The sequence below is a fragment of the Balaenoptera borealis genome (genome assembly GCF_965194805.1).
Source record: "Balaenoptera borealis genome assembly, chromosome: 14".
NCBI lineage: Eukaryota > Metazoa > Chordata > Mammalia > Artiodactyla > Balaenopteridae > Balaenoptera > Balaenoptera borealis.
Genome location: NC_138875.1, coordinates 19825330 through 19848434, shown reverse-complemented (window position 1 = coordinate 19848434; position 23105 = coordinate 19825330). Strand labels below are relative to the sequence as shown.

Here is a 23105-nt window from a genome sequence, read left to right as displayed (position 1 = left end):
AGTAGGATAGAAACATGTTGGTCGGATAATAGCTACAATCACACTTCAGCAGCATGAATGTTTAAAAGATATCAGTTATCTAAATTTTTCTGTTATCCTTATATTCTAGAAAATGAAAGACACTCATATGGAGGATTTTTCTAAAGAAAAGGAAACAAATTGGGATTTTCTACCAACTGGAAGAATTGAAAGTACAAGAACTGGGGAGTCTCCACCAGATACTACAAGTTTTTCTAAAGAAAAAGACAGTAACGAGTTTCCACTCTCCTCACTTCCTGAGGGTATTGACCAAGAGGTCTTTAAGCAACTTCCAGTAGATATTCAAGAAGAAATCCTTTCTGGAAAATCTAGAGAAAAAGTTCAAGGGAAAGGAAGTTTGAGTTGTCCATTACATGCTTCTAGAGGAGTATTATCTTTCTTTTCTACAAAACAAATGCAAGATGGTTCCTTAAATCCTAGGGATCATTTATCCAATACCAAACAGATATCCTCTGTATCTCCCTGTGAACCAGGAACATCAGGCTTAAATAGCAGTAGTTCCTCTTATGTGTCTAACCAAAAGGATTATTCACATTATATAGACAGTAGCTTAAAAGATGAACTAATGAGTCAAGGACCTAAAGAGTCTCAAGGATTCCACTTTTCAAAAACAGACCCTGCTGTACCTGTTTTCCATTCGTTTCCAAATTTGCAGAGTGAGCAACTTTTCTCCAAAACCTGCACTACAGACAGCCATAAACAACCGATGGCAACAGTTTTTATTCATGAAGGACTTACAGAAAATAGAGAGCAAGATTCTACTGAAGAGAAAGTTACTTTTCCTTCTGACATTGATCCTGAAGTTTTCTATGAACTACCAGAAGAGGTACAAAAAGAACTGTTGGCTGATTGGAAGAGAACAGGATCAGATTTCCACACTGTACATAAATAAGCATGCTCAGAAAAAAGGGAAAGACCGTTGTTCTCGGATTAACAGTTTATTAAGCTCTTCTAAATTAAACACTAATACTTTCAATAATGTAGAAACACAACATAAAATGTTCCAGATAAAGCAAAGTTATGGGAAGTAAATTCTGGCACAAAGCATAAAAATATTCATAACAGAAATAATGTAAAATATTACCTTCCTCTTATTTCTAAAGCTATTTTATATTGCTTTTCAATAAAAAGAATATCATGGTCAGCATTAGTACGTTTTCCATTTATTGTGGAAACATTGGGAGGAAGATATATATGACTGTATATAAAAAATAGAGTGGCCAAATCATTGGTATGCTGTACCAAAGAGCAGGTTTTTTCTATGAACTATGGAGTTGCTCAAGAAATTCACCTCATTAGGAAATAGCTATAAGAAATTCTATTGCCAACTAACCTGCTAAAAATGTATATGTCTTTGACTGAAGTACTATGTACCATTTGATAAGTTGAGATAAAAACAATACCAAAGCAGTGTATATTCAATTAATGGTTCTTTGTATACCTAGAACCTACCACAATGCCTGGCATACAGAGGGTGCTCAGTAAGTATTGAATGAATGAGTTGTGTGGCAGAGGCCCAGCGGGGAGTTGGGCTGGGGAGTGTATTTGTTGTAAAGAACTAGAAGGAACTCTCCATACAAGTTGATTAAGGGAAGGATGACACTAGAAATTCAAAGTGATAGGTCTTTAAGAATGTCAGATAATGGAAGAAGTCCATTTCCTCTGGCCAGTCTGTAGGGTCTAAAAACAATGGATTAGGTGTGTTTTAATCTTCTCTACAATTTTGTAGATGAAGATTTGGAGATGAGATTAAGGATATCATACCCACAACAAATATACACAGTGACTAAATTGATGGGTATCCTATTTCTCCCATTGTTGTTGCGTTCCCCTTTTGCCTTCCAGATTAAGAATCAGATATAAGCTTGTGGACATTTTATAATTTGCAAGACATAGGGGATGTTTCTAGAAGACACCAAAGTGTGGGTCAGCACTGGTTTGGAGGAGGTCTGTTCTCAAGTTTATATACTTTCCAGATATAAGAAAGAAAGGATGATAAAGTGTACAAACATGAATAAAAGTTGTTTAAAAATATTTTCTTCCTGGTGAGGACTTTTAATTAGTTTTAGATTTCTTGACATCTGAAAATTCCCTAACTTATCAAGGATTTTTAACAGGGAGTTTGGGGTTATCAAAAACAATAACTTGGATCAAGAATGTCAGAAATTATTTACCATGCAAATATTTAGTGCTTAGGATCAAAGACTATAGAATTTTCTACATGCAGTATTCTGGTATGGTAGTTAAAATTCATATGAAGGAGTATATTACTTTTTTAGATAATACATTTTTACAAAGTTTCTAATAATCCTTGTAATTTTTTCAGCCAGAAATCATTGGACAACTGGAAAGTTAGAAAAAAAAAAAAAGGTTAAGAAAAGTAAAGTAGGGCTTCCCTGGTGGCGCAGTGGTTGGGAGTCTGCCTGCTGGTGCGGGGGGCGCGGGTTCGGGCCCTGGTCTGGGAGGATCCCACATGCCGCGGAGCGGCTGGGCCCGTGAGCCACGGCTACTGAGCCTGCGCATCTGGAGCCTGTGCCCCGCAACGGGAGGGGCCGCGATGGTGAGAGGCCCGCGCACCGCGATGAAGAGCGGTCCCCGCGCCGCGATGAAGGGTGGCCCCCGCTTGCCGCAACTGGAGAAAGCCCTCGCACGAACTGAAGACCCAACACAGCCAAAAATAAATTAAAAAAAAAAAAAGTAAAGTAAACAGTTTGGGACAGTTTAAAAAGAGAAAATAAAGTAGTAAAAAGTACACTTTCTTAAGTGAGAATGCAAGGGGTATATCACCGCTCTGCTATTTATTTATTCTGTGGCCTTAAGTTGGTCTTTCAACATCTTTGTGCCTCAGCATCTGACTTTTTAGGTTACCTTTTTATCTCTATCTACTTTTAATAAAATAATCTCTTTTTTCTTTGGTGTTCTACAGGTTTACTGTAATGTTTGGAGATGTGAATTTCTTTTTATTTATTCTTGGTGTATGCTGGCTTTCTGTATCTTTCAATTCATTTTAGTTCTGTTAAATTTTTAGCCACTCTTCAAATATTGCTTCTCTATTCTTCTAGGACTCTGATTGCACAAATGAGAGACTTTCTTACTCTATCATGTCCTTTAATCTTTCATATTTTTCATCATCTTGTTTATCTGTGCTGCATTTTGGTTAATTTCATCAGCTCTGTCTTATTTAGTAATTCATTTTTCAGCAATGTCTGATCGATTTAAAAACACTAATGATGGTTTTAATGTCAATAATTATATTCTTTATTTTATTCTTTCTAATCTTCCTGTTTATTCATTATAGTCTCTTGTAAGTCCATTTCTAATTTTTAAATTTTCATAAATATTTCATATTCTATTTCTGATCATTTCAGTATTTTAAGTCTTCTAAGTCTAAATTTTTGTGTGTACCATTGTGTACTAAATATTGTTGTGTACTATTTTGGCTTGTTTTCTTTAGTGTGTGGCTAAGCTAAATCTGTGGGAAACCAAAGGAACTAAATTGTGTATGCTTCCCTTCAGATGTGATTTTGCATTTGCTTCCAGTGAGGCAGTACCAAACCCATTGGCACCACTGTAGCCCCGGCAAGGTTCCTGACTGAATGCAGTTTGTCTTTGTCTTATTTTCAGCACCCAGACAAGTTTGTTTCTTGCCTGATACTTCCTGCTCCTTTCCTGCTTTTGTTTCAGCTCAATTTTTTTTTCCCCTGTGTGAGTGTAGAGGGATGGAACCTGGAAATTTCTCTTATATATCACAACCCAGCAATGAATTAAATCGTTTGTTTTCTTCAGAATCTAGTGTTTTGTATTGGGAGAACACTTAAGAGTATCTGTCCCACCATAGTGCAGAAGTGCAAGTCTGTTTGGATTTACTTTTTCCATCTTATTTTGTGCTTTCTATTTTTTTCTTTTTCTATGCTATGCTTCTTTCCCATCCTTATCCCTTTCCTGTCTTCCTTTTGGATTGGATGAATTTTCTATTTTCCTTCTACTGATTTGAAATTTAAACATTCTAAGTTTTTGATTATCCTTAAAAATTTAACATACTTAACATCTAAAAATTGTATATATCTGTACCCTCTTTCCAAACAACACAAAGATGTTAAAATATATTAATTTTAATCAAATTCCTCTAGTTCTTTATATAACCTCCAAATTGGATATTGTTAGTATTTAATATAGTTAATGTTTGGGTTTGCTCACATGTTTATCTTGGGTGGGGGGGGGCTCACCTTTTTTTCTTGTATTGCAGATGTTTCTTCAAAATAGAATTATTTTTACTTTCTGAAATTACATCTTCAGAACTGTGGATTTAGAATTGACTTCTCTTGGGTTGTTTTAAAATATATTTACTTTTATCTTTGGAGCTCTGCAGTTTTTACTATATGTCAAAATATATATTTATTTTTATCATGCTTGGGATTTGGGTGCTTTCTGAATCTGCAGATTTATGTCTTTCATCGAATCTGGATTAATATCAATATTTTAAAATTTTCTATTGTGAAATATGTGTACAGAAAAGTACATAAATGAATGGACATGTTAATGGGTAATCATAAGTAAAAACTATGTAACTATCCAGGTCAAGAAATAAAATATATCAAGGGATCAGGAAGTTTGGGGTTTTTTTCCTTTTTTTAATTGAGGTATAATTGATATGTAACGTGTTTCATGTGTAAAACATATTGATTCAGTATTTGTATATATTGCAAAATAACCACCATAATAAGTCTAGTTAACATCTGTCACCACACATAGTTAAAATTTTTTTTCCTTGTGATGAGAACTTTTAAGATCTAAGGAAGTCAAGAGTTATTCTTGGAGTTTCATTACATAGGGAGGATTTAGTAAATTATTGGCCATGTGATTGAACTCCATCTCCAGCTTCCCTGTCCTACCCTCCCTGGATGTCAGGCTGGCTCAAAGTCTCAACATTCTAATCAAGTGGTTGGTCTTTCTGATGTGGGCTATCTCCATCCTAAGTCATCTTGTTGATATAAGCTATCTAGGGGCCCACCACGAATCACCTCATTAGCATACATTGTCAGTGTCCATGATGAATAACAAAGACATTCCTATTTGGGAAATTCTAAAGGTTTTAGGAGCTCCATGCCAGGAACTCTGGACGAAGAGCAGAAAAATTCTTTATTCTACTGCAGAACGTTTTGAAATAAGTTTTGAGATGTTTTTTGGCCGCAAATGTGCTGTAACTAAGTAAATATTCTGTGTGTGCTTGAATATGTATTTTGCTGTTGGTGGAGTGTTGTATAAATGCCAATTAATTTAGTTAGTGTTCAAGTCTTTTTTTTTTTTTTTTTACTTATTCATTCGTTTATTTATTTTAACATCTTTATTGGAGTATATTTCTTTTACAATGATGTGTTAGTTTCTGCTTTATAACAAAGTGAATCAGCTATACAGATACATATATCCCCATATCCCCTCCCTCTTGCATCTCCCTCCCACCCTCCCTATCCCACCCCTCTAGGTGGACACAAAGAACCAAGCTGATCTCCCTGTGCTATGCGGCTGCTTCCCACTAGCTATCTTTTTTTTTTTTTCCTTATTAGTTATCCATTTTATACACATCAGTGTATACATGCCAATCCCAATCGCCCAATTCATCACAACACCACCCCCACCCCCTGCCGCTTTCCCCCCTTGGTGTCCATACGTTCTCTACATCTGTGTCTCTGTTTCTGCCCTGGAAACTGGATCATCTGTACCATTTTTCTAGGTTCCACATATATGCATTAATATATGATATTTCTTTTGCTCTTTCTGACTTACTTCACTCTGTATGACAGTCTCTAGATGCATCCATGTCTCTACAAATGACCCACTTTCTTTCCTTTTTATGGCCGAGTAATATTCCATTGTATATATGTACCACATCTTCTGTATCCATTCATCTGTCGATGGGCATTTAGGTTTCTTCTGTGTCCTGGATATAGTAAATAGTGCTGCAATGAACATTGGGGTGCATGTGTCTTTTTGAATTATGGTTTTCTCAGGGTATATGCCCAGTATTGGGATTGCTGGGTCGTATGGTAAATATTTTGAGTTCTTTAAGAAACCTCCATCCTGTTCTCCATAGTGGCTGTATCAATTTACATTCCTACCAAGAGTGCAAGAGGGTTCCCTTTTCTCCACACCCTCTCCAGCATTTGGTGTTTGTAGATTTTCTGATGATGCCCATTCTAATTGGTGTGAGATGATACCTCATTGCAGTTTTGATTTGCATTTCTCTAATAATTAGTGATGTTGAGCAGCTTTTCATGTGCTTCTTGGCCATCTGTATGTCTTCTTTGGAGAAATGTCTATTTAGGTCTTCTGCCCATTTTAGGATTGGGTTGTTTGTTTTTTTACTATTGAGCTGCATGAGCTGTTTATATATTTTGGAGATTAATCCTTTGTCCGATGATTCATTTGCAAATATTTTCTCCCATTCTGAGGGTTGTCTTTTCATCTTGTTTATGGTTTCCTTTGCTATGCAAAAGCTTTGAAGTTTCACTAGGTCCCATTTGTTTATTTTTGTTTTTATTTCCATTACTCTAGGAGGTGGATCAAAAAAGATCTTGCTGTGATTTATGTCCAAGAGTGTTCTTCCTATGTTTTCCTCTAAGAGTTTTATAGTGTCCGGTCTTACTTTTAGGTATCTAATCCATTTTGAGTTTATATTTGTGTATGTTGTTAGGGAGTGTTCTAATTTAATTCTTTTACATGTACCTGTCCAGTTTTCCCAGCACCACTTATTGAAGAGACTGTCTTTTTTCCATTGTATATCCTTTCCTCTTTTGTCATAGATTAGTTGACCATATGTGCGTGGGTTTATCTCTGGGCTTTCTATCCTGTTCCATTGATCTATATTTCTGTTTTTGTGACAGTACCATATTGTCTTGATTACTGTAGCTTTGTAATATAGTCTGAAGTCAGGGAGTCTGATTCCTCCAGCTCCATTTTCTTCCCTCAAGACTGCTTTGGCTATTCAGGGTCTTTTGTGTCTCCATACAAATTTTAAGATTTTTTGTTCTAGTTCTGTAAAAATGCCATTGGTAATTTGATAGGGATTGCATTGAATCTGTAGATTGCTTTGCGTAGTATAGTCATTTTCACAATATTGATTCTTCCAATGCAAGAACATGGTGTATCTCTCCATCTGTTGGTATCATCTTTAATTTCTTTCATCAGCATCTTATAGTTTTCTGCATACAGGTCTTCTGTCTCCCTAGGTAGGTTTATTCCTAGGTATTTTATTCTTTTTGTTGCAGTGGTAAACGGGAGTGTTTCCTTAATTTCTCTTTCAGATTTTTCATCATTAGTGTATAGGAATGCAAGAGATTTCTGTGCATTAATTTTGTATCTTGCAACTTTACCAAATTCATTGATTAGCTCTACTAGTTTTCGGGTGGCTTCTTTAGGATTCTCTATGTATAGTATCATGTCATCTGCAAACAGTGACAGTTTTACATTTTCTTTTCCAATTTGGATTCCTTTTATCTCTTTTTCTCTGACTGTCATGGCTAGGACTTCCAAAACTATGTTGAATAATAGTGGTGAGAGTGGACATCCTTGTCTTGTTCCTGATCTTAGAGGAAATGCTTTCAGTTTTTCACCATTGAGAATGATGTTTGCTGTGGGTTTGTCATATATGGCCTTTATTATGTTGAGGTAGGTTCCCTCTATGCCCACTTTCTGGAGAGTTTTTATCATAAATGGGTGTTGAATTTTGTCAAAAGCTTTTTCTGCATCTATTGAGATGATCATATGGTTTTTCTTCTTTAATTTGTTAATATCGTGTATCACACTGATTGATTTGCGTATATTGAAGAATCCTTGCATCTCTGGGTTAAATCCCACTTGATCATGGTGAATGATCCTTTTAATGTGTTGTTGGATTCTGTTTGCTAGTATTTTGTTGAGGACTTTTGCATCTATATTCATCAGTGATATTGGTCTGTAATTTTCTTTTTTGTAGTATTGTTGTCTGGTTTTGGTATCAGGGTGATGGTGGCCTCATAGAATGAGTTTGGGAGTTTTCCTTCCTTGCAATTTTTTAGAAGAGTTTGAGAAGTATGGGTGTTAGCTCTTCTCTAAATGATTGATAGAATTCACCTGTGAAGCCATCTGGTCCTGGACTTTCGTTTTTTGGAAGATTTTTAATCACCGTTTCAATTTCATTACTTGTGATTGGTGTGTTCATATTTTCTACTTCTTCCTTTTTTTTTTTTTTTTTTTTGGCTGTGTTGGGTCTTCGTTTCTGTGCGAGGGCTTTCTCTAGTGGTGGTGAGCGGGGGCCACTCTTCATCGTGGTGTGCGGGCCTCTTACTGTTGCGGCCTCTCTTGTTGCGGAGCACAGGCTCCAGACGCGCAGGCTCAGTAGTTGTGGCACACGGGCCTAGTTGCTCTGCGGCATGTGGGATCTTCCCAGACCAGGGCTCGAACCCGTGTCCCCTGCATTGGGAGGCAGATTCTCAACCACTGCAGGGAAGCCCAGTCTTGGAAGTTTATACCTTTCTAAGAATTTGTCCATTTCTTCCAGGTTGTCCATTTTATTGGCATAGAGTTGCTTATAATAGTCTCTTAGGATGCTTTGTATTTCTGCGGTGTCTGTTGTAACTTCTCCTTTTTCATTTCTAATTTTATTGATTTGAGTCCTCTCCCTCTTTTTCTTGATGAGTCTGGCTAATGGTTTATCAATTTTGTTTATCTTCTCAAAGAACCAGCTTTTACTTTTATTGATCTTTGCTATTGTTTTCTTTGTTTCAATTTCATTTATTTCTGCTCTGATCTTTATGATTTCTTTCCTTCTGCTAACTCTGGGTTTTGTTTTTTCTTCTTTCTCTAGTTCCTTTAGGTGTAAGGTTAGATTGTTTATTAGAGATTTTTCTTGTTTCTTGAGGTAGGCTTGTATAGCTATAAACTTCCCTCTTAGAACTGCTTTTGCTGCATCCCATAGGTTTTGGATCATTTTGTTTTCATTGTCATTTGTCTCTAGGTATTTTTTGATTTCGTCTTTGATTTCTTCAGTGATCTCTTGGTTATTTAGTAATGTATTGTTTAGCTTCCATGTGTTTGTGTTTTTTATGTTTTTTTCCCTGTAATTGATTTCTAATCTCATAGCGTTGTGGTCAGAAAAGATGCTTGATATGATTTCAATTTTCTTAAATTTACTGAGGCTTGATTTGTGACCCAAGATGTGATCTATCCTGGAGAATGTTCCATGCGCACTTGAGAAGAAAGTGTAATCTGCTCTTTTTGGATGGAATGTCCTATAAATATCAATTAAATCTCTCTGGTCTATTGTGTCAGTTAAAGCTTGTGTTTCCTTGTGAATTTTCTGTTTGGATTATCTGTCCATTGGTGTAAGTGAGGTCTTAAATTCCCCCACTATTAATGTGTTACTGTCACTTTCCTCTCTTAGAGCTGTTAGCAGTTGCCTTATGTATTGAGGTGTTCCTACGTGGGCTGCATATATATTTATAATTGTTATATCTTCTTGTTGGATTGATCCCTTGATCATTATGTAGTGTCTTTCCTTGTCTCTTGCAACATTCTTTATTTTAAAGTCTATTTTATCTGATATGAGCATTGCTACTCCAGCTTTCTTTTGATTTCCATTTGCTTGGAATATCTTTTTTCCATCCCCTCACTTTCAGTCTGTATGTGTCCCTAGGTCTGATGTGGGTCTCTTGTAGACGGCATATATATAGGTGTTGTTTTTGTATCCATTCAGCCAGCCTTTGTCTTTTGGTTGGAGCATTTAATCCATTCACGTTTAAGGTAATTATCGATATGTATGTTCCTATGATGATTTTCTTAATTGTTTTGGGTTTGTTTTTTGTAGGTCCTTTTCTTCTCTAGTGTTTCCCACTTAGAGAAGTTGCTTTAGCATTTGTTGTAAAGCTGGTTTGGTGGTGCTGAATTCTCTTAGCTTTTGCTTGTCTGTAAAGCTTTTGATTTCTCCATGGAATCTGAATGAGATCCTTGCTGGGTAGAGTAATCTTCGTTGTAGGTTCTTCCCTTTCATCACTTTAAATATGTCATGCCACTCCCTTCTGGCTTGTAGAGTCTGCTGAGAAATCAGGTGTTAACCTTATGGGAGTTCCCTTGTATGTTATTTGTCGTTTTTCCCTTGCTGCTTTCAATAATTTTTCTTTGTCTTTAATTTTTGCCAATGTGATTACTATGTGTCTCGACCTGTTTCTCCTTGGGTTTATCTTGTATGGGACTCTCTGCACTTCCTGGACTTGGGTGGCTATTTCCTTTCCCATGTTAGGGAAGCTTTCGACTATAATCTCTTCAAATATTTTCTCTGGTCCTTTCTCTCTTCTCCTTCTGGGACCCCTATAATGTGAATGTTGTTGCGTTTAATGTTGTCCCAGTGGTCTCTTAGGCTGTCTTCATTTCTTTTCATTCTTTTTTCTTTATTCTGTTCCACAGCAGTGAATTCCACCATTCTGTCTTCCAGGTCACTTATCTGTTCTTCTGCCTCAGTTATTCTGTTACTGATTCCTTCTAGTGTATTTTTCATCTCAGTTATTGTATTGTTCATCTCTGTTTGCTTGTTCTTTAATTCTTCTAGATCTTTGTTAAACATTTCTTACATCTTCTCGATCTTTGCCTCCATTCTTTTTCCGAGGTCCTGGATCATCTTCACTATCATTATTCTGAATTCTTTTTCTGGAAGATTGCCTATCTCCACATCATTTAGTTGCTTTTCTGGGGTTTTATCTTGTTCCTTCATCTGGTACATAGCCCTCTGCCTTTTCATCTTGTCTCTCTTTCTGTGAATATGGCTTTTGTTCCACAGGCTGCAGGATTGTAGTTCTTCTTGCTTCTGCTGTCTGCCCTCTGGTGGATGAGGCTATCTAAGAGGCTTGTGCAAGTTTTCTGATGGGAGGGACTGGTGGTGGGTGGAGCTGGCTGTTGCTCTGGTGGGCAGAGCTCAGTAAAACTTTATTCCTCTTGTCTGCTGATGGTTGGGGCTGGGTCCCCTCCCTGTTGGTGGTTTGGCCTCAGGCGACCCAACACTGGAGCCTACCTGTGCTCTTTGATGGGGTCAGTGGCAGACTCTAGGAGGGCTCTTACTAAGGAATACTTCCCAGAACTTCTGCTGCCACTGTCCTTGTCCCTTGGTGAGCCACAGCTGCCCCCCACCTCTGCAGGAGACCCTCCAACACTAGCAGGTAGGTCTGGTTCAGTCTCCTATGGGGTCACTGCTCCTTCCCCTTGGTCCCGATGCACACACTACTCTGTGTGTGCCCTCCAGGAGTGGAGTCTCTGTTTCCTCCAGTCCTGCCAAAGTCTTGCAATCAAATCCCGCTAGCCTTCAAAGTCTGATTCTGTAGGAATTCCTCCTCCCGTTGCCAGACCCGCAGTTTGGGAAGCCTGACGTGTGGCTCATAATCTTCACTCCAGTGGTGGACTTATGTGGTATAAGTGTTTCTAGTTTGTGAGTCACCCACCCAGCAGTTATGGGATTTGATTTTATTGTGATAACACCCTCCTACCGTCTCATTGCGGCTTCTCCTTTGTCTTTCTTTTCATGTGGGGTATCTTTTTTGGTGAGTTCCAGTGTCTTCCTGTCGATGATTGTTCAGCTGTTAGTTGTGATTCCAGTGTTCTCGAAAGAGGGAGTGAGAGCATGTCCTTCTACTCCGCCATCTTGAACCAATCTCCCTCAAGTCTTTTGTATCCTTACTTTTTTTTTTTTTTTGTATATTGAGAGGATTATTCAAATCTCCAGCTAAAATTGTAGACTTATCTTTTTTCCTTGAAGTTTTATCAATTTTTGCTTCATGTATTGGTATTTCAAAGATTCATTAATATTCAAGACTATTACGTTTTGATTAGTTGACCCCTTTATCACTTTGAAATGAACTTTATCCCTGATAAATTCTTTGCTCTGAATACCAGTTTCTTGATGATACCCATTATAGCTTTTTTTGGATTAATGTTAGGCTAGTGTCTTTTTTTTTTTTTTTTTTTTTTTTTGGTTGCACTGGGTGTTAGTTGTAGCAGGCAGGCTCCTTAGTTGTGGCTCACTGGTTTCTTAGTTGCAGCACATGTGCTTCTTAGTTGCAGCCAGCAGGCTCCTTTGTTGTGGCTCGCAGGCTCCATAGTTGCGTATTTGTTGTGGCAAGTGAACTCTTAGTTGCAGCATGCATGTGGGATCTAGTTCCCTGACCAGGGGGTCGAACCCATGTCCCCTGCCTTGGAGGTGGATTCTTAACCACTGCACCACCAGGGAAGTCCCTAGGCTAGTGTCTTTTTGCATCCTACCTATTTGTGTCTTTATATATAAATTGAGGGTGTTTTTATGGTACAAAAGAGATAGTTGGGTCTTGCTTTTTCATTCAATCTGATATATCTTCCTCTTAAGTGAGGTTTCTAGACCATTTATATTTAACATGATTACTGATATGGTTTTGTTTCAATCTACCAATCTCCTATTTATTTTCTATTTTCCCCCCCATGTGTTCTTTGTTCCCTTTTTTCTCTCTTCACCTTTCTTGGCATTGAGTGTTTTTTAAAATCATTCTTTGTTTTATCTCTTTTATTAGTTTATTAACCATAACCCTTTGTTTTGCTATTTTAGTGGTTGCTCTAGGATTGCTATTATACATCTCTAACTTATCACAGTCAGCCTTCAAACTATAAACTAGTAATTCATGTTTCAGGGCCTTACAACAGTATACTTCCATTTCTCCCCAACTGGCCTTGTGATATTATTACCATTCACTTTACTCCTGTGTATTTTATAACCCCACAATATATTTTTTATTTTTATTTCTGCTTTATACAATCAACTTTTAAGAGGAGATTTTAAAATAATGGAAAAAGCTGTTAAACATACCCACTTTCTGGTATGCCTCCTTTCTTTGTGTATATCCATATTTCCATCTGTTACCATTTCTTTCTGCCTGTTGGATTATCTTTAACATTTTTCTTTGTAGTACAGTTCTGCTGGGCATGAATTCTTTCAACTTTCTTATGGCTTATGTATGTCTTTCTTGTGTTTTTAATTTTACCCTATTATTATTATTTTTTGGCTGCACTAGGTCTTTGTTGCTGCATGCGGGCTTTTCTGTAGTTGAGGTGAGCAGGGGCTACTCTTTGTTGCGGTGCATGGGATTCTCATTACGGTGACTTCTCTTGTTGTGGAGCGTGGGCTCTAGGCGCACGGGCTCAGTAGTTGTGGCTCGCAGGCTCTAGAGCACAGGCCTAGTAGTTGTGGCCCATGGGCTTAGTTACTCTGCGGCATGTGGGATCTTCCCAGACTAGGGCTTGAACCTGTGTCCCCTGCTTTGGCAGGCGGATTCTTAACCACTATGCCACCAGGGAAGCCCTACCCTTATTTTTTAAAGATATTTTTACTGGGTATAGAATTCTAAGTTGACAGACATTTTTTTCTTTCTCTCTTTTTCTTCTTTAAAAATATTGGTCTTTTGGTTTGCATTGTTTCCAAAATGAAGTCTACTGGTTTTTTTGTTTGTTTGTTTGTTTTTTCTCTAAATAATATGTTTTTGGGGGGGGAGGGGTGCAGGGGTCTCTTTGCCTCTAAGATTTTCTCCTTATTACTAGTTTTAAGAAATTTGTTTGGGATATTCCTTAGTATTGTTTTATTCATGTTTGTTGTGCTTGGGATTTGTCAAGCTTTTGAATCTATTAGTTTATAGTTTTCATCAAATTTGGAAAAATTTTAGCCATTGTTTCTTCAAATATTTTTTATGTCCCCTACTCTCTTCTTTGGGGACTTGAATAAGACGTGTTAGGCTGCTTGAAGTTGTTCCATAGCTCATTGATACTGTGTTCATTTCTTTTCAGTCTTTTTTTTCTGTGTTTCCTTTTGGATAGTTTTTATTGCTCTGTCTTCAAGTTCACTAATTTTTTCTTCCATAGTATCTAATCTTATTTCTGATCAGTGTAGTTTTTATATCAGACATTTTATTTCTCTAGATATGTGATTTGGGTTATTGTTGTATCTTCCATATCTCTAATTAATTGCTCAATTTTTCCTCTACCCTCTTCAACATATGGAATATTAATAATTGTTCTAAGGTCTTTTTCTACTAATTCTGTTATCTGTGTAATTTCTGCATCTATTTCTATTGATTTGTTTTTCTCCTTATTATGAGCCATATTTTTCTACTCTTTGCATGCTTTGCAGTTTTTTAAATTGTATTGCAGACGTGAATTTTGCCTTGTTGAGTAATAGATGTTTCTGTTTTTCCATAAATATTTATGAGTTCGGTTCTTGGCCACTTTAATTAGTTACTTTATTAGGTACAACCAGAGCAGCCTTTAATCTAGGGACAATGTTACCCCACTACTGAGGCAAAATCCTTTTGAGGACTCTATTATATGCCTTGTGATTTGTGAGGTTTTCTACTCTGGCTGGTTATAACATGAAATATTTCTGGTCCTATGTGGTCTTAGAAGATAGCTCCCTCTGCTGCTTTCACTGGTTCTTCCCTAAGCCTTGGATAATTTCTTCACATGCATGTACTAATCAGTATTCAGCTGGAGACTTGAGAGGTATTTTCTAGAGTTATCTGTGCAGCTCTCTCCTGTCCAGTACTTTGCCTTGTCAACTCTAGTCATCCTGGTGTCTTCAGACTCCTAGCTGTGTCTCCTCAATTCACAGAGACTGCTAGATTCTCTCACTTCCCCATCCAGTACTGCACCCTGGAAACTCACTTCACAGAAGTAATCTAGGGCAATTGTTGGGCCTCATTTGCAGAGTTTTCATTTCTGCTATTTTATTTTTTAAGAGTAATTTCTAGTTCTCTAAATGTTCTTTTCTATTCATGTTCTTGTTTCTTGGATACATTATATTCTTATCTCTTCAAAGATGTTACTGATAGAACTTCCAAAGATTTCCCCTACTGCATAATTTCTCTTGAAATTGCTTTTATTTGTTTAAGAGTGTGGGACTAAAAACCTGGAAGCTCTGGTAGCTTGGTAGCACTTGTCAACTTTAAATTCCATGAAGGATGATCTGTCTGTGCCATTTTGTGGAGCACTCCTGATATCAGCATCTTTATGTCTTTCCTTTGAGGCTGGTTATGTTTCTCAAATATGATGCTTAAATTATCCTGCTTGGATTATGATTATCTGGCTACCTGTGTTATAGGAACAAACTGGGGGAAGGGGACTAGAAGTTTCAGCATTCAATATACATAAAGTCATTTAATTCTGTTTTTAGTGCACTTGCTAGGTTGTCAACCAATGTACCTGGCATTGTCCCATTCAGAGTCCATCTGTTTTGCTCTTCTCCGCAGAGTAAACCTCCAGTCTTCTGTTGGAGTTGAGAGAATCTGGGGATATAATTCTCAATTAGTTTTTACCCACTCATCTTTAGCAAGTCATGTTAGCATCACCTCACTAATGTAGCATGAGTCCTGTGGGGAAAATTAGGTTTTACCAGTTAGATACACTCCCACAATTTTTGAAAGGTGAAAGTGCAATGAAAGTTACATGGTGAAGGTGAAATGGAATCTATCTTCCTGCCCCTTTTGGCTATTTTCTGCTGTCAAGGTTGTGCAGGCATGAGTCATCTTTGCAATAACATTCCTTAGTCTATTCTCCCGTTTTCTGGAGATAGAATTGTTATGGGGATGGTGACTAGACTCCTTGTTCCAGTGCCTGGTCACCAGATCATGGATGCCAAGACCTATTTGTGGAAGTATAAGTAATGATTTCTGCCGTTTGAATTACAGCTGTAATATATGTTCTTGCATTTAAAGGTTCTAACATAGACTTAGAGGTAGTTGCTCTCCTGGCAGGTTGCCTCCATAGTATTCTGGGAGACATTCCTCAGGGCCTAGAACCTGTCCTTCCCACTCTTCCAACAATGTTCTAGGTGCCTAATTAGCTGTATTAAATCCATCCCTTTCTGCTTAAAATACCTAGATTGTTTCTGTTCTGTACTGTTCCTAGAATGGTATGAAGTTCTATTTCCTTTTCTTAAAAATCATCTTGAACTTTTTCTTATAGTCTGTATTAAACCCAGTTTATTAGTCTTGTCTTTATTTTATTTATTTTAAACATAGTCATTTTTATTCTGTATTAGGCAATACAAATGTTTGAATTCTTTGGTGGAAGACTTTAATTCTTTGTCTTATTATTTCTACTGACAATTTTACTCATGCTGGCCTTTTCTCTCATGTATTCTGTGATTTTGGAGTATGGGCTCACGTTTGCTGGGCTTTATCTATGGGACTCCTGTAAGGTTTGGATATGGATGTGTCCCTCCAGAAGATAATTGCACTTGCTTCTGCCAGCACTTTGGGCAATCACAAGTTTGGATCATTTTAATTTCTCATCTTGAAAATTAAACCCTAGAGCTGGGCTCACTGTAGGCATGGATTCTCAGGGGATACTCCTCCCCCTTCCCCCCTTCTCCATTCATTCATCGTTTATTTTGTGGTTGGATTATTTTTATTAGTTCACCATTTTACTGAGAAGATAGTCCTGTGAGGTTCCTGAGCGGTCTCATCCCATTACCTGCCTTGTAGGGCCCAAGGTTTTGTCTTCTGTCTGCAAACTTAGATTTAATTATTTGTTTTCTTATTTACCACATTTGTTTTGTCACTTGTAAATAAATTATTGAATTGTGGACATCGGAACACAGAAGAAAATTCTCACCATTCCTTGTTCTTGCTGGCCAGCAGAAACAACAACAAAATAGGAAAACTGGCCTCTGCGTCACTCACAGCTCTCACAAGACTTCATACAATGAGTGTAGCCTAATTTTCAGCCAGAAGACTAAATACAAGCAACCCCTAGGATGTGTGTTTTTTGTCTTGTTTTGTTTTTTGTTTTGTTTCCCAACCTCTCCAACTAGAAGCAAGGTAGAATGGAGGTAAGCCAATGCACAGAATCTGTCAAATATATGTGTGTATGTGATTTATCTAAACCAAACATGTGGATGGACATATATTGAGAGAGAAAAATTTGAGATGTTGATAAAATATTTCATCTTTAGACTTGGACTTATTCTAGTTCAGAGTCATCAAATTTTTTGATGTAATGTCATAGCAGTGAAAAGAATGTGGAGGCACATATTCCCAATATCTGGATATTTGACTAGGGATTCACCAGAATTCAGCTCTAGCCTTGGTATAGTGTTCAGCCAAATTGAGTTATTTGGCTTTTGGGTGGCTGAATAATCAAGTACTTCAGCATCATTTGTGGCATCACCGAAATTGTGCGTGAAATTATCATGTGATTATGTAGGCTACCATCATATCTAATCAGTGTTAATCCACTGGTCATTTGTTATCACACTTATATTTATTATGAGCATCTGAGTATTCACTTTCAAATATAGGTAAGCTTTCTAGATGTAACCAAGTTCCATTAGTCAAAGTATACATTTGTAATTATTATTGCAAAGTAAAATGTTGCAGTAATCAATAATTATGAAAGCTATTAATTTTATATTGAAAACAATGAACAATTTTCAGTTATTGAGTAGGGAAAGATATTGACAGTTAATATGAATGTTGAGAGAGTACAAAATACTTGATAACTTTATGGTGAACACATATCCTTTTTGAGTCAACAAAAAATCTGTGGTTGTTTTGTGGCATTATTTCGTTAATAGATAACTACTGCAAAAGTTAATACATAGAAGTGGGGAGCTGTTCAACAAAACCCTGAAAATATGGTATTGGTTTCAGTAGGGAGTTGAGAAAACTGTTAGCAGAGGCTGAAATAATGATGAGGAAACTGCTTTATTGAACAGCTTTTATGAAACATTTGATAAAACAGCTGCCTATGGTACCTTGGAAAACAGAAAATACACCTAATTAACTTTTGGGTTTGGGCAAGGTTATCTCCAGGCAAAATGTAGAAACCGCCACCTGGTGGCTTTTAGCTACATGGAGTATACTACGTACAAGAAAGGGTTGAACTTTAAAAAAAAAAAAAAAGATGGTTAGGTTGCAAGCAGAAGTTAAAGGTAACATAGAGAGCCAGAACTACTAAATTGGAAAACCTGTCATCTTATCTCCAGCCATCCCAGTTAGCAAAGTCTCGAAGTGAGATGTGAGCATGTGTCAAACATCAAATCAAGATTGTGACTATCAGATATTTTGATAAGACTTCTGAGAGAGTTAAGGTGGTGCTGAGATCTTCTGAAGTGGACAAAAGCCTAAGGGTGTGGTTGCACAGAAGTCAGATCCAAAATTAGCAATAGGAAAATCTAGAGAAGTATATGCTGATACCAGTTACAGGGGTGTGGCTTTTGAATATGTAATGGACCATAACCAGACAATTACAGAAAGCTCAGACGTTTTCAAGAGAGTACTACTAGCGAAAACACCAACTGCCTGGACTAAAAGAGGGGTCAAGCTATACAAAGGCCTCTGGGCTCTTGACTTTCTGGGTAGGAAGCATCCTGAGAAAGTTATTCAGCTGCTAACAAGGGTCATTTCTTCACAAAGAATAAAGGAGGGTGATGGGAAAAGGAGGGCATCTCAGATAGTGGGACAAAAAGTTGGAGAACAATGAGTCAGGGAGCAGCTCCCAGAGAGCAGGGTTGGGTCTAATCAGGGAGCATTTCCCTGTTGTCAGAATGGCAGGCCTAGTGGGATATCAGAATTGTTATGAACCAGTGACTCTATGCTTCCCATTCTTCCTCCTTTCCAATGGGACTATTCACTGTGATTATCCTGTTCCTTTTTTATTATTGTATATTGGCTGCGTGTGTGTTGAGGCAGAGGGCTAGGAAACTTGTCTTTTTATTTCATAGGTCTTTGGACCAAGAGAAGCTGCATCTGGACCTGATATATATCACAAAGTTCTAGACTTGAAGTCTGATACTGTGATTGTATGAGACCTCTGGGGGTCTTGGGAATGAGTGAGTGTATCATGCATGTGGAAGGAATGTGATTATGACCAGAGGGTGAACTGTCATAGATCAGCTGCATTAATGGTCTCACTTCTTCACCTCTTGTATTCATACTCCTTTACCATGGGACTTTACAGTTTCACTAAAAAGGCAGATTCTATTTCTTTGCTTATATAGGATTACAAGTTTGGCAGAGTGACTTGCTTTGCCAATGGGATGTTAGACTTGAAAAAGCACTTAGAGTTTTTCCACCTCCAGGCGAGGCTGCTGGAGGATGGAGACTCACGAAGCAGAGCTAAGTCACTCCAGTTGTTCCAGCCCAGGCCATTCTTTCTCGGATGACCCACAGACGTTTGCCAGACGTAGGATAAATAAAGTTAATTGTATGCCTCTGAGGTTTTATGGTTGTCTATTAAACATCATTACTGTGGCAACTGATAGTTATACAATAATTTACAGTAGTATACATAAGTCATCTTAATTTATGAAAAAGATAAAGTATGTGAGGAAAGTGTTAGTGAAAAAAAGTGGTAGTGAAAAACAACTTATTTTGTTCAACCGATTAAATCCCAAAACAGCCTTCAACTGGAGGATAAAATTTAAAGCAACTTATTAAAATGATTATTGTAGACTGCCATTTTGCTAAAGGAATTTTAAGGTTTGCCAAAGCTATGAATCCTAAATCGAAGTTCATTTTGAAACTCATAGAACTGAAGAAACTTTTCCCAGATTTTATGTCCAAAGTAGTTAGTAATATCATTATGTGTGCCACTTGCACCTGTGTACTGAAGGGGTACAATATAGTGACTGTAGGTATAGTCTAGAAGCTGACAATACTGAGAAATTATTTTTCCCTGCACACTAATGTCAAACTTGAAAATGTAGACTTCTAAAAATTTTAAACAAAATTATAATACATATCTTTTGATAAAACTTCAGATTTATCCTTATGTCCCAGTTCATTCTATGATGATGATAATAGGAGCTGGCCTTGATTTGGACAAATACTGATTTTAATACTCACCTACTATTTGACCAAAATATATATTTAATTCAATGTACTTCTATTTTTACATAGTTTAAAATTATATTCTATTGTTGTTAGATATCTTAAGACATGAAAGACATTTAGGATGAAGCTCATTTTCATTGACAGTGGATGCAATTTTATATTTCAAATAGTCTTGATAATTTTTCTAACTTCTTATGAGATCTAACTACATATATTGTTATTGTTGTTTACTTTGTAATGTTGCGAAGATCTCACGTTAATGAAATGTCAGCTCTGCTATATTCTCATTTTTGCTTTCATTATTTGCATTTTCAATCCTTAGTTTCTTTATAGAAATCTTTTAAATTCACTTCTCCATTTTCCAAGGATTTTTTTTTTCATTAAAACTATATCAATTTAACTGTAACCCTAGAAAACCCAATTTGTCAAAATATACTGAAAGCCAACAATCACTTTCAAAACTTCCACATTGTGGAACTTATTCTTACTCCTCAGAATGTCTTTTATAATATGTCTCAGGACCCTTTCATAACTGGTGAGGTGTGACACTGGAGGCAAGGTACACAGCATATATTAGTAATTGATTTTTTGAAAAAAATGAACATAAGTAGAAGTTGTAATATTTTATTTCTGCACCCCAGTAGAACTTCCTTTTTGCTTTTTCTACTACAGATGCTAGAATACCTTCAGATGCCAGGCCTGGCCGTGTGTTCCACTCTTCGCTAATGAGATGTGAACATCTTGGATTGAATGTGGAGGTTTCCAAAAAGGCTACGTACCAGGATGAAATCAGCTAAAATGTCTTTTAGCTTTTACCCTTCTTTGTCCTGCTTGGAACCCTGGGACAGTGCCACTGGGACAGAAAGACGGAAGCTACAATCGAAGCAGAATTGAGTGATGTAAAGAGCCTCCCCGGTCCCAATTATTATTAGCTCTGTACTGCGCACTCCCAGACTTCCTGTGTGAGAGCAATAAACCTCTCAACATTTATGTTCTCTGAAAGTCCTCTTTTTTTGCAGCCAAATATTTTCTTAACTGATATAATCATGTTGCACGGTTCTGTTTCATTAATGTTATATGTCCAACATCACAGTTAGATAAGATCCAAGATTTGAAGGTGCATAGGGAATAAGCATTTCATTTGATTAAATATAAACATTTTGTTTTGGTAATTCCAGTAATGTCTGAATATCTGAAATTATTAGGAGAGTTGCATGACTAGAAAGATTATTTAAAGTATTTAAAGACAAATCTAAGTTTAGAATTAAATTATTTTTATTTTTCATATTATTTGGATGACAGTATTACCTTCAAACTTTTGCATTATATGGGATTTTTGTTATTACAGATGACACCTTCCATAATACTTCTTCATAGGGTCTTTCCTAGAGCATACATTTTTAATTTTGATAAAGATTAATTTGCTATTTTTCCTTATATGGATACTTTTGGTATCCAGTGTAAGAATTCTGCCTAGCTGTAGGTTCTGAAGATTTTCCTCCTAGAAGTTTTGTAGTTTAATGTTTTACATTTAAGCCCATGTTCCATGTTGAGTTAATTTTTGTACAAAGTGCAGGATTAGGCCTTTGGATGTCAGTTACTCCAACACCATTTGCTGAAAGGCTGTCCTTCCTCCACTGAATTGCTTTTGTACCGTTGTCAACCATCGAATGTGATTTAATATACTCCTGAGAATAGTATATGACATTTGACATTTTCACCTCTTTTTACCCATTCTGATGTTCTTCTTTCCTTTCCAAAGGACTCTGGATCCTATTGAACCTTCCATCTCAGCAGGCAGTCTCCGAGTTGAGGTGTAATGCGAGGACTGGGAGGTATGTACATTTGGCTCCCCACTAGGCCCTGCTCTCACCACCCTGGTGAAAGTAGAGCACTGACCCACCCTCATTGCAGATGTGAGTGGGCAGCTCAGCTCCCCTTCCTGGCAAAAATGGGCACTGATTTGCATAGATTTGTTGCCTCCAAGCGCAAATATAAGCTCAGCTCCCCACTGGGCCCCAATGACACCAGGGAGGGGAAGGGGAAGTGGAGTGCTGACTGACCCCATGCCCCACACCTTGTTTCACCTTGTTGATGCAAGCTAGGAGCAGAGGCCCAGATTCCCACTGAGCCCTGCTGACACCAGTGAGGGTATATTAGTTTCCTATAGCTATCATAACAAATTACCACAAATTTGGTGGCTTAAAGGAACAGAAATTTATTCTAACAGTTCTGGAGGCCAGAAGTCTGAAATTAAATTGTCGGCAGGGCCACACTTCCTCTGAAGGTTCTAGGGGAGAATCTTTCTTTGCCTCTTTCAGCTTCTGGCAGCTCTAGGTGTTGCTTGGCTTAGGGCTGCACAACCCCAATCTCTGCCTCTGTCTTCACATGGCCTTCTCTTCTCCACATGTCTCTCCTTTGTGCATCTCTTATGAGGACACTTGTCACTGGACTTAGAGCCTGATAATCCAGGATGATCTCATCCTGAGGTCCTTAACTATTACATCTGCCAAGATTCTTTTTCCAAATAAGGTCACATTCAAGGTTCCAGGGATTTGACAAGGATGTACCTTTTGGGGGTCACCATTCAACACACTATAGAGGGGAAAACATTGGTGCTGGGTGGGGATGGAGGCTCACATCGTGCTGGGCCTTGGTGACACCAAGGATCAGGGAAGCTGACTGGTGACTAGCTCTTCCCTGACCTAGCTGGTTAAATCTTGCTGCTGCCAGGTGCGGGTGGAAGCTCACTTTGCCACTGAATCCCACTACCACCACCCCAGCAGGGATATCAAAGCACCACACCTGCCTCTGCCGGACGGAAAGTGGAATATGAGCTCCCTGCTCAACCTTGCCGACACCGCAGGCTGGGGGTGTCCAAGCACCACCGCCTGCTTCTGCGGCGCAGAGATGAGGTGGGGTGGCAGATTCGCTCTGCTTTGCCCACACGGCGGGGTAGGCGCAGTTTTTAGGTTGGTGTTTGGCTGGTGTTCTGCTGGGCCCCCCTTTGGTTTGTGAGCAGTCTTATGGCGAGGAGGAGCAGAGAAGCAGGCTTTTTCCTAAAGCCTCCCCCCTCTTTTTTCCTCTTTCCTGTCAGCAGTCCCAGGTTGGAGGCTTCTGCAGTGCCCCGTCTGGAATATACGGATGGCAATAAGGAAACCCAGAGAACTCACTGCTAAGACATTCCTCAAGTCCCCA

At 37.9% G+C, this 23105-nt stretch overlaps 1 protein-coding gene across 9 annotated transcripts in view; it reads left to right on the top strand.

The window, feature by feature from the left end:
* The window catches only part of POLI (DNA polymerase iota), a 42465-nt gene extending 21646 nt beyond the window's left edge, over window positions 1-20819 (top strand). For 8 of the 9 annotated variants that reach the window (XM_082353412.1, XM_082353406.1, XM_082353411.1 and 5 more), the window contains one exon: window positions 110-2039. In XM_082353412.1, the coding sequence (XP_082209538.1) occupies window positions 110-931 (822 nt within the window). In that variant the 3' untranslated portion in view covers window positions 932-2039. Of the gene's footprint in view, window positions 1-109; window positions 2040-20579 lie in introns of those variants that run through there. The other variant, XM_082353415.1, reaches the window with a different exon arrangement.
* The last annotated feature ends 2286 nt before the right edge of the window (window positions 20820-23105 follow it).